This window comes from Asparagus officinalis, chromosome 3 (genome assembly GCF_001876935.1).
Source record: "Asparagus officinalis chromosome 3, Aspof.V1, whole genome shotgun sequence".
Taxonomy (NCBI): domain Eukaryota; kingdom Viridiplantae; phylum Streptophyta; class Magnoliopsida; order Asparagales; family Asparagaceae; genus Asparagus; species Asparagus officinalis.
This window is the reverse complement of record NC_033796.1, coordinates 62,223,539-62,236,500: the sequence shown is the minus strand read 5'-3', so window position 1 is coordinate 62,236,500 and position 12,962 is coordinate 62,223,539. Positions and strand designations below refer to the sequence as shown.

The 12,962-nt window shown below is 38.6% G+C and overlaps 1 protein-coding gene across 1 annotated transcript in view; it reads left to right on the top strand.

Moving 5' to 3' along the window:
• Positions 1-8,796, top strand: part of LOC109834244 (B3 domain-containing protein Os11g0197600-like) — a 15,393-nt gene extending 6,597 nt beyond the window's left edge. The window contains exons 5-7 of the mRNA XM_020402223.1: positions 5,051-5,321; positions 6,195-6,340; positions 8,153-8,796. Of these exons, the coding sequence (XP_020257812.1) occupies positions 5,051-5,321; positions 6,195-6,340; positions 8,153-8,419 (684 nt within the window). The 3' untranslated portion in view covers positions 8,420-8,796. The remainder of the gene's footprint in view (positions 1-5,050; positions 5,322-6,194; positions 6,341-8,152) is intronic.

Below are 12,962 nucleotides of genomic sequence, written 5' to 3'. Positions count from 1 at the left end.
CCGGCCACTCCGACTGAAATTAGACGGTCGTAGCTTTGCCTACGCTTAGGCGTCCGCCTAAGATGCCTAGGATGCTTAGGATGTTTTTAAGAACATTGATATTATAATACTCAATGAATAATCTCTTTTTCCAAGAAACAGTCATCATTGTCTCAACTATCAACTTTGAGGTCAAACAGTTTAACGATAAAGGCCATTTTGGAATGTAGTAAAGGAGAGCAAGATCATTATGGGCTACATAAGTTTTTTGATGGAATGTAGTATAAGCAATCTTGCTCAGCTTAAAGGTATGGATAAAACTGTACCTTTTTGATTTATGAGATGATGCATAATTAATCCTCTACCATCAATCTCGTAGGACCTTATGACCAAAGACTCTTAACAAATTGTTTCGTGATATGTGTTGGCTAACAACCCTAGCGATCAAGCCCATAATAGGGAGAAAATCTTAGAGAGACTCCAGAAAAGAAGTAAGATAAAGATGTTGAGCCATGACCCTTTCACCATAACATTGGAGGGGGTGAGGTCAAAGTGCGACCCTTGAGGTCTTGTAATACAAAAGATCTCAAAGATACTAAGCTGGTAATGTGACAGGTCAATATATTACAATCCCACTTTTACAATGAAAACATCACCACATTCATTCAAAGCTACCCATTAAAACACAAGCTAGTAGGGTAAAAATATCTTCAGCTTTGATTCAATCACAACGAGATACTCAAGTATTGCAAAATAATCACCATGAATGTAAAAAAGTGCCTCCTCAAAGAGCGGAAATACGTGCAAACAAACCCTAAATTTTTTTGCTTAACTATGTTGTTTTAAAAGCAATGTAAGCCTGTCTGGGCCTAAGCAGTAATTGAGCTGCTTGCGCAAGTGTTGAAAGCACATGTTGAGAGCGCGTAAGTAAGCATTAGCTACTTATGCAAGCTTTACCACTAAAAAATAAGCATGCTACCCATTTAAGGAATAGTACAATGAAGAGAACATGTTCGTCAAATCGGTGCGGATCAAAACTCGATATGCAAATCTATTTTAGATAAAACACCAATGATAACATTTTAAATCTTGTAAAAATTCTTCTCTATCGATGTCTCCCATTAACCTTCCTCTTTTACCCCTAGGGCTGTAAATCTCGCACCTTCAATTATGGTATTAAAAATTGCCTTAAAACATCTAGGTGTTGCTTAAGCTTCCTCCTAGTGCCCTAGGCATTGGACACCATGTCGAGTGTTTAAACAATACTTTGCGTTTTCTAAATCATTCTTATCCACTCCAAAGGTTGGCTTAAGCACGAGACAATGTCTACTAATAGCAACCTCGTGATATCACATTTTTATCTGTCTTTTCATTTATGAGGGAGCGATTGATTACGCAGGAGAGATTGCACGTGAACTCTTTGATGAAATTTGCTAATGGATTGTCTTCTCAACAAGACAGAAGATGCAAAAGCTACAATTTAGTTGGTGTTGCAAATGTTGTCTCCCATTCATATTTTTGTGATTTGCGCCTTAGCTTCTTGTGCTTCCATGTGTGTTTATTATATTTGATACAATGTCTACATGTGTGACTGCTTTCCTTTTGTATTTGAATGATAAAACATGCTATGCAAAAACTTATTTACATGAAAGACAAAGAGAAAGCATTAATAAAAACAAAAAACAAAAGGAAAAAGAAAAAAAGAAAGAGTGCAATGGACTTACCATTCTAGAGTACCTTACAAATATGACAAGCTATGAATGAGGTATTGATTGCCGTGAACTTGAATTGCATGAAATATACAAAAGCACTGAGGAATGGAACATATCATTGGGTTTTGAAGTATTGTTTTCCTGAACATGATGAATGTTTTTGCTTCACTAAAAATGTTTCTATGAAGTAACAAGAAGGCACACTATAATAACCCAATAAGAAAAGAAAAAAACAATTTGAGATATTTGAAATTGTTTGTTGACACGTACAAAGTAAGGGAAAACCTCTGAAATGATTTCAATATTGAACCTTGGACATATGATAGTTTCGAATCAAATCTCTACGCATTTCACCGCTCCATCGAACATTCCCTCTGTCCTACCATACTCTAGCTTGGTAGTTTCCACCGCATGTCCAGGGTTGAGCCCTGGGATTTGACGACGGACCACCTAAATGGGATACATCAAACTCGCATGTCCAGTAACTTATGTGTGGTATTTGAGATGTCTTTCGACATCTAGAATGTCTTCTAATCTAGATGAATTTTCTAATCCTAAACAGGTTTTTAAAATTATTTTGAAAGATGTTGAGACACGCCCTTTTTACCATCACTTTGAAGGGGTGAGGTCAAAGTATGACCCCTAAGTCATAATACAGAAGATTTACAAGATATTGAGCTACTAATGTGGCATGTGAACGATATATGACAACCACAATTTCACATGAAAACATCACCACATGCATTCAAAGCTGGCTAATACAAAACAAGCTAGCGGTGCAAAAATATCTTCATCTTTGATTCAATCATAACGAGATACTCAGATATTGCAAAAATAATCCTGAGGAACATATAAAGCGCCTCCTCGATGATTGAAAATACATGCAACTAAATCTTGAAATTTCTTTCCTTATATGTATTGTTTAATGTGGCCCCACTCAGGCCTAAGTAGTTTCAAGTTGCTCGCACAAGTATTGGAAGTGCCTAAGTAAGCGTTAGCTACTTACGCATGCTTTGCCACTAAAAAATAGGTACTATATCCATCTAAGCATAATACAATGAAGAGAATTTTGGTCAAATTGATGTGGATCAAAACTTGATATAAATCTATTTTAGATAAAACACCAATGATAACATTTTAAATCTTTGTAAAATTCTTCCTCTGTCAATGTCACCTGTTAGTCTTCCTCTTTTCCCCTAGAGCTGTAAATGCCTCTAATTACGGCATAACAATCACTTTAAAACACATATGTGCTACTTAAGTTTCCTCTTAGGACCCTCCGCATTGGGCGCCATGTTGAGCGTCTAAAAATGCTTTGTGTTTTCTAAATGATACTTATCCACTCCAAAGGTTGGGTTAAGCACCAGACAGCCAATACTAAATAGTAACCCATGATATCACCTTCTCATCTACGTGGAAGCAGTTGATTGCGCGGGGAAGATTTCATGTGAACTCTTTGATGAAAATTGCTAATAGATTTTCTTTTGAACCAGACAGAAGATGCAAAGCCTACAATTTAGTGGGTGTCACAAATGTTGTCTCCCTTTCATATTCTTGTGATTGGCACCATAGCTCCTTGTGTTTCCAAATGTGTCTTGTATCTGTTACAATACCTTCCCACACGTGTGACCATTTTCCTTTCATTCTTAAATGATAAAACAAACTATGAAAAAACTTGATTACAGAAAGAGAAAGCACAAGGAAAAAACAAAAAATAAAAGGAGAAGAGGAGAAAGGAGTGCAATGAACTTACCATTCTAGAGTACCTTACAAATATGACAAACTATGAATGAGCTATTGCCTTATCCATTTACATTAGAAACTAGATCCGCATGTTACATATGTAAAGTATCCAGAAAACTGAGTGGCATTATTGTTGTGGCCTTGAATTGCATGAAATATACAAAAGCACCAAGTGGTGGAACATATCATTGGGTTTTGAAGTATTGTTTTTCTATTGAACATGATGGACAGTTTGCTTCCCTAGAAAAGGTTTCTGTGAAGTAACAAGAAGGCAAACTATAACAACCCAATAAGAAAAGAAAACTCCAACCTCACTACAATAGGTTTTTAAGGTATTTATCTTCACCAATTTAAGATGAATATGTATTCTCATAAATTAACACTGGGCGAAAACTAGTCATCCTAGATGGTAAAGATTTGTATGGGATATTCCATCCAGGATGTCTGCTAACCCAGTTGGATTTTCTAATCCTAGGCAGTTTTTTATAATTATTTTTCAAATCAAAAGTGGTCCCCCTGCCCAAGAGAGTCACTGCTCCAGTGTCTGTCACGTATCAATCAATGAAGTGCAAGTGTTTGTGTCAGACGTGTTAGAGACAATCTGCTTCCTGCCTTTGCATATATGTAGACACTTGACATTGACCTTGAAGGTACAGAAATTTGCTTGATATTGAGCATCCTATTGTTGATGGCGGATACCTTGCATACTTATATTTGAAGTTGAGCACCTTTCTCAATTCTCAGTAATTTAACCTTGATCTAAGAGAGTGTCACTGCTCCAGTATCTGTCACGTGTCAAGCAATGACGTGCAAGTGTTGGCGTCAGACATGTCTTAGAGACAATCTACATCCTGCCTTTACATATATGTAGACACCTGTCATTGACCTTGAAGGTACAGAAACTTAACTTGATATTGAGAATCCTATTGTTGATGGTGGATACCTTGCATACTTATATTTGACGTTGATCACCTTTCTCAATTCTCAGTAATTTAACCTTGATCTAAGAGAGTGTGATTCTCCAGTATTCACATTCTGAAATGGATTAATCTTTTCTCCCTTCTTATGTTTTAGTCAATCCAAAGGACTGTGTGTCTTGAGCACTTTTACTATTAAAAAATGTTATGATGCTCTTCTTTTCTCTTAACCTTTTACACAGTTTTACCTATTCGGGAAAATATATCTTCTGCTTATTTTCCTTTTGTACTATTCATTAGTCAATTTCCATATTTCATTCATCTAGATGCTGTTGGTCATCCTTTTTGTTGGTCTCTCGTCGCATATGATTCTCTTAAAATTATTAGTGGACATTGTATCATAGTAATCAGTTCCAATTTGCTTTTTGCCTTTAGTCAATATCTCAACCATACATTTCACGTAGACCGTAGAATGATGATGAAATGTTAGATCTTTTAACTATAACCCGTGTTTATCTAACCGATCTAGTTTCTCGGGTTGTTTATTCATTTCATTTATTATCAGTCAAATGTCATATTGACCGAAACACTGTCCATACCTTTTGAAATGGTTTATGATTTGACATTTTTCATTTAGCTCTATGGGTGCTTATATTTTATCAGTGAAGTTAATGATACCCTGTTGATTTTGTTTCTCAGACAATTCCTCTACAGTTGGCTAAGAAATGCAATCTTTATGAAAAGGACGAAATCATCCTTCGTGATCCTCATGGTACTTCATGGCCTGTGAGATTATCCACCTGGCGTGATGGGCGTCTGTGCTTGTCATCTGGTTGGTCCAATATATACGGAAAGAACAGGTTAAAGGAAGGAGATGTCTGTGTTTTGGAGTTTGTTCAAGGATGTAGTGCAATAAATGTTCACTTTTTTCGAGCTGAGGAGTATAATGCAATATCAATACCAGTATCACGTAAGCAATTTCACAAAATTTCAGTTTCCTGATTTTTCAGTAAGTGATAATATTTTACTTGCATAATGTTAATTAAATAACTTGTTATTACTCTTACAATTATTGATTTAAATGCAGATATCATTCCGTTGTGATAGAAATCATTGAGAGTTGGAGTCTAATTACTTCCATAATATGATCAGTCCTATTTGGTGCTGGATTGTGACTTAAAGAAAACAAAATCAAGTAAAGAAATAATAATTATGAATCTTATGCCTTTCATATTAAGGATTTTTCAGGGACTTGATTCTAAGTGGATAGCTTAATATGTTTCAAGCATACTAAATAAGGAGTTCAGATTTGTAAACTTTACTGTAGACATCATGGGTGTACCTTATTTGAATGTAGTAAGTAGCGTACTAGGTAATATATTTTTTGGGGATCATAGCAGTGGTTAACATTTTGGGTCAAACGTGCCTGTAGCTTTAACATCAAGGCCTAGTTCGAGAACTCCTTATTTTGGATTCTGTTACAACGCTCATTAGCTTTTCTCAATTTTCTGTTGGTATCATCTAAAGAAAAACATGAATCTTTTAAAGTACCTCGATAATTTTCATTTATGAATATGTACTGTTTGATGTCCCTTTACCTGTAAAATTTGGTTAGCTTATGTTGTTATTATTCAGATAACAACTATTCCGATTGTTTTCTCACTGTATCTCATTGCTTAACAACCCGTGCTTTTGAAGTGTCAAAAAGCAGCAGATTCGTATTACACCAAAAAAATTATCTACTCAGATAATATTTAAAGCAGGCTATGACACATATATCTTTTTTAGAAAAGTCACTATGTCTTGTTTCATGTTCTTGACTTTCTTAGTGTCACTGATGCAGATGAAAGACCTGGAGATATTAAGGAAAGTGTTTCAAGACCATTGACTGCAGATTATAAGGAAAGTGTTGCAAATGCACCCGAATCCTCTGAATCAAGTCGTCCAAAGTTCACCATACTTTGGAATTCAAATCATTTGTATCATGTGGTGCGTTTCAATTTTTTTACTTTTATTTTAACCTCCTTGCATCTATGAAGCACGGACACACATAACATGAAGCCGTGTCGTGTCGTGTCCATGTCGGACACACGTGTCGAACACACATATCCTATGTATTTTTTAGGATTTGCCTCGTGTCGGCGTGTCGGATGGCCGTGTCGGATCCGTGTCCGTGCTACATAGCCTTGCATTATCAATCATGGATATTATTGGGCAGTACAAAACACTATACTTTACATTTTAAGCTATGAAAGAAATTAGAAATTACGTTGTTATTCTAGCTCAAATCACCTTTTTTGTGTGATCAATCCATAAAATTCATTACATAAACAAAGGAAAAACAATCAGAGAGAGTGTGGTGCACGTACACAGCTACGCTTCTACCATGAATCCTATCTTTAAATGGCAATAATCGAACATAATACTTCTTGGATACACCTTAAAAACTTTTAGTACTTGTGCTCTGAATTAAGGTCACATATCTAACATATTTTTCTCAGTTTAATAAAATATACTTAATAAATTTTCCTAGTAATTATCTGTACAACTAGTACTCGTTGGTAATCATGTCACATTTCTGTTCGTGATAGTTTTTACATACTACAACAGTTGTCTTATGCTAGACCACTGTTATAAATAGCGGTAAATAGCCCCACAATAGCGGTGCTAATAGCTTCCCGCTACACTACGCTGTCACCTAATAATGATAACATATTGCAGAATATGCGTTTTTCGTTTGCAAAAGCGGCCAATAGCGCACCACAGCAGTGAGTAGCGGGCAAGTGTGGGCAAAATTCGCTTTTTTATCGCTATTTAAAAGTGGTTTGAGATTTATTTTTTTAAAGTTATACCCAACCCGCAACAACTACATCCCACCGCCTCCCTCGCTTTCCGGCGTACTCCCACCGCCTCCCATAGCCTCTGGCACTTCCCCCCAGCACTTACTCTCACCTCCTCTCGCCATGAGCTCCTCCTAGTGCAGTCCTCTCAGCGCTTAGCTCATCTTCTCGAAGATGACAACTCTTTGACTTCTCCGGTTGTCTTCGGTATTATGTGATGATTACATGTCTATTTCATGTTTAGGATCTCTTTAAATCATCAAATGCAATTTTAGATTTTCTGAACTTTTTTTTATAATTTTTCTTTTTTTAATATTTATATATTATCTAAATTAGGCTGCTATTTTGCCGTAATAGCCTCAACTAATCTTAGCGATGCCTCACCGCTACACAACACTATCCGCTATCGATAACCTTGTGATAGACCTACTTTGACATGTTAGGACAAATATCGAGTAGAGTTATAGTCTAAAACTATTAAATGTGATCCAAATTTGACATGGTTAAAATTGTGAAAGTGCAAGATTTTGGTTCATATTAATAAAATAGAATTAGAGGAACAAAGTCGTCTTGAAATTTACAGATATATCAGTTGTTTTCTATAAAAAAATGCAACCTTGCCATGTGTAGAATAACTAGTGAAATTCTACTCTCAAAATATCGTAAAATCTGTTCATATTCTAATCTTGAAGGAGCTGACAGCGCACATGCAATTAGAGCATAAATAGTGATATGATAATGACCAAGTTAATAAGAATTTTTAGCCAATCTTTATCCTTCTTACTTAGTGGATGTCATATATCACTTAAGTTACGTGCTATTTACCAAATCTATTGTTCTTCTTTATATGGGAAGTTTAATTGACATGATGGAGACTTTTTTTAATTTACATAATTTCTGTCAAATTTTTCTTCTTTTTGTATTTTTTATACTTGTTAACATTCTCTGACTCCTACTCCAGCGAATTCCAAAGAAAGTTGCAAAGGAAGCTCGCCTGAGCAGCTGTCAAAATACTACTATAATTGATCCTTCCGGGAAATCGTGGGCTGTGGACATCATTCTCCGCTCTTATGGCCAATTAGAGCTTGGGATTGGGTTGTCCTCTTTCTCAAGAGGAAATAACTTGGCTGAGGGTGACAAATGTGAATTTGAAATTTTCGCAGGAGACTACATAAGAGTACACATTATTCGCGCTGGAGAAACTAACAACTCCGGCACTGATGATTAATGTTGATGACTTGATGGTGGAAAATACATGAGTTGCAGTTAACGTATCAAATTGAACTTGAGAGTTTTCAGATATCTATCTAGTTTTATGAGCCCACGGGCTAATTTGTTGTTTTATGATAATAAACGTTATGTATTTGTCCTCAGATATACTGAAGCCTCCAAATTTAATAGCTCGTTGGTAGAGCTTAGAAGGAGCACTTTTTGTTGGTCAAAAGCATTTGAAGCGCAAGCTGATACTGTGTATGATTTATTTTTTTAAGGAATGAATGAAATGTTTTAAAAGGAGTTTTTGTTGGTCAGGAGCATGTGAAACGCAAGCTGATAACCGTGTATGATTTATTTTTTAAGGAGTGAATAAAATATTGGGAAAAGAAATTGATGAACCATAGTATTTCATATACTTCTGATGTTATTTCGTTTTATTCTGATATTTTTCACATGTTGAATTGTTCTGAAACCTTCTGTTATTCTTGGTTATTCACATACGCATCTTAGTTGAGAAGTGAAATCCTATCTTATTCAATGTATTTTTGTGGGTTTTAGTGAGTGAAAGACTTTCCTGTTTAGAGCATGTTTGGGAACTTTAGATTATAAAAGGATTAATCCATGTGGATTATGATCCTAAATGTTTGGTAACTGTAGTGGATTATGATCCTTTTTTTGTGGTTGAGTGTTTGGCGGATTATAATTCATTCTTATCAAAATGGCCAAAAAGGACATGAGGCTAGTGGTGAATTATTAAACAAGTATTCGGATTTAGTGAAATCACGAAGGACATAATTGTCTTTTACTAGGTCAAGCCTCATGGCTTGTAATCCACAAAAAATAAGCTAGGATACCCTAGCTTGTTTTTTCGCTAGATTACATGCCAAAAATACCATTTGGTTAACATCTCAAAGTGGCTCGTAGACAATTTGCTAAACATGCTCTTAGTGTATTTTTTATAGGACAAGATACGATCGAATTACATTACATATGTTTAGTTTTTTCTGTCTACTTTTTCAAATTTGCTATAGCTCTACTTTGTATTGATGTCTTTTATTGAGAAGTGCATTGCTTCAACAATATCAGCGCAACCCGTTTGGTTGGTTTTCTAGCATTCAAAGAAAACAAAAATAGGGTGAAGAAGCAACTTTTGATGATTTCCTTCCTTTTACTCAAATATAAAATGGGTTTTCTAGACTTTAGGTTAAAAAATAACGTCAAGTTGGAGGAATGGATGAGCAAGTGGGATATGAAAAATAGTGGTGGTCAATAAGGTAGTTATGAAGAATATGAGATGAATGGAGTTAAAATGGTACGCTTTTGCATTTTTCATGTTGGGCGCAGAGTCACGCCCACCTACCAATTGTTGGGCGCAGAGTCACGCCCACCGCCGCGGAAGCGATATCACCTGAGAGAGAGCACTGGCTTTTGTTTTCACAAAAGTACAGGTCAAACTCGATATCTGTGTTTCGCGAAGGAAACCCATACTCAGTAGCGAAATATCTCAGCGAAGTGAGATATCCACTCTTCCTCTCATCAGTGCAAGGACTGAACTATCGAGGGCACCTGCAAGTAAAACAAATAGTTATGATAATACAAAAGACGAGATTTACGTGGTTCGGCAACTTGCTTACGTCCACGGGAGGGGGGTTTCACTATGAGGAGAATACCAAACTATTACAAGTTCTCTCTCAACTCACTCTTTCTTTTCTCTCAAAAGAACTCCAATACAAACCCACTTAGTATTTTTCCCCACTAATTTCCCCACACCAATAACTCCTCCACTCCTTCTCTATTTATAGGAAACCAAGGGGAGGGGGAGCCGAAGAATTGGCGGGAGCTCGCGGCGGGAAATAGAACGCGTGCGGGAAAGAGAAAAAAAATCGCGCGGAGCTCGATGCGTGACGTGGGCGGGCGGCCCTGCTTTCGTGCGCGCGCACGAAAGCAGACGGTGCTTTAGTGCGCGGGCACGAAAGCGGGCGGGGTTCACAATTCTCCACCTCGTACATCATTTGATAAACGTTAAATTTTGGACGAACACCAGAAGAACCCCACGAACTCCACCAGAGAGATATCCAGGCCAAACCAGGCCAAATCAGCATCACTATACCGCGACTGCCTACATACCCTCCACCGGGATCAAACTAACCATAGTTCTGCTACTATACTCCAACATAGTTTCCACCTCACCTCTATCACTGCCCCGCAGGACCATGCCCTCTTGGGCAACTCAACACGGGCTGATATGAAGTAAGTCCAAGCAATTCTTAAACTTGCTACCTGTGACCACCTTGGTTAACATGTTCGCGGGATTCTCATTCGTATGCACCTTCATGAGAGAAATAGCACCTTCCTCTATGACATCCCTCACAAAATGATACCTGACGTCGATATGCTTAGTACGAGCATGGTGAACTTGATTTTTCGCCAAGTGAATCGCACTCTGACTATCGCACCACAAGTTCACGCTTTCCTGCTCGATCCCCAAATCGTCTAGGAGACCCCACAGCACAATGCTTCCTTCACTCCCTCCGCCATAGCCATGTACTCGGCCTCTGTTGTAGAAAGTACCACTGTAGCCTGCAACATCGATCGCCAACTAACTGGAGCTCCATGTATCCTGAATACATAACTAGTAGTAGATCGCCGTCTATCTAGATCGCCTGCATAATCTGAGTCCACGTACCCGTCGATCTGACATGTATCACCACCAAAACACAGACCCGTATCCGCGGTACCTTTCAAGTACCTCAGGACCCATTTCACCGCTTCCCAGTGCGTCTTTCCCGGATTCGCCATGAATCTACTGATCACACTAACCGCCTGTGAAATATCAGGGTGTGTACACACTATTGCATACATCAAACTGTTAACTGCACTAGCATAGGGAACATGCTCCATGTGTGCCTTATCTTTCACTGTAGTAGGAGATTGTTTACCTGAGAGCCTAAAGTGTGGAGCCAATGGGGTCACCACTGACTTTGCACTTTGCATCCCGAACCTCGCGATCACCCGCTCTATGTAGCTCTTCTGACTCAAGAACAATCGCCGATTCGCCCGCTCTCTTCTAATCTCCATACCCAGTATTTTCCTAGCAGCGCCCATGTCCTTCATCTCGAACTCATTGCTAAGTTGAGATTTCAGTTTATCTATCTCCACCTTGTTTTTCGATGCAATAAGCATGTCATCCACATACAACAGGAGATAGATATAATCACCTCCACGAAGCTTCCGAATGTAAACACAACAATCATAGTCGCTTCGGGAAAACCCATGCTTCAGCATGAAGGAGTCAAATCGCTTGTACCACTGTCGCGGAGATTGCTTCAATCCGTAAAGTGACTTCCTTAAGCGACATACATGATTCTCCTTGTCCTCAACCTTGTATCCCTCAGGTTGATGCATATAGATCTCTTCATCCAAGTCTCCGTGCAAGAAGGCCGTCTTGATATCGAGGTATTCCAGCTCAAGATCACCATGAGCAACAATACTCAATAGCACCCGAATAGAGGTGTGTTTCATCACCGGAGAAAATATCTCATTGTAATCCACACCCTCTCTTTGTGCAAACCCCTTAGCCACTAGCCTCGCCTTGTACCTTATACCACCGAGCTCTGAAGGATCTTTCTTTCTTTTATACAGCCACTTACAACCTATAGCTTTCTTTCCTTCGGGCAATGGGACCATCTCCCATGTTTGGTTCTTCCAAAGAGATTCCATCTCCTCCTCCATCGCAGCCAACCAACTCTCGCTATCCTTGTCTCGAATAGCTTCCTTGAAGGAGACCGGCTCATCTTCCTCCACCGAGAATGTGTACTCAACCAAATTAACATGCCCATAGTACTTCAGGGGTTGATCAGCCCCCAGCTTCTGTACCTGCTTGTATACTCGTCTTGACCTAGTGGAAGCCAAGCTATCCTCGAGCTGTTGTTGTTGTAGTCTCCTCCTGCTCAAGCTCATCATCTACCTGATTTCCCACTTGAACACGACTAGAACCTGGTTGGTCTTTAGGTTCTATCTCAATAACCTGGGACTTGGAAGTCCCAACAGTCTTAACACCACCATCCTTGGGCACCTTAACAATCATGGACTTCTCATCAAAAGTAACGTCCCTGCTGATCATGAACTTCGAATCTTCTGTACACCAAAGGCGGTAGCCTTTTACGCTCTTTGCATACCCCAAGAAAATTACCTTCTTGGCCCTCACGTCAAGCTTTCCCTTGTTGATGTGATAGTAGGCGGTACACCCAAAAATCCGGAGCCTCTCATAATCTGCATGCTCCCCTGACCACACCCGATAGGATGTATCACTGTCTAATGTCGAATGTGGAGATCGATTCACAATATAGCAAACTGTAGCAATCGACTCTGCCCACCATTCTTTGCCCAAACCAGCATAAGATCGCATACTCACTGCTTTCTCCCGCAGTGTTCGGTTCAGTCTCTCCGCGACCCCATTTTGCTGTGGTGTAGATCTAACTGTCCAGTGTCTGGCAATGCCCTCCTGATCACAGAACTCCTTGAAGACACCATCTGTGTACTCTGTACCGTTGTCA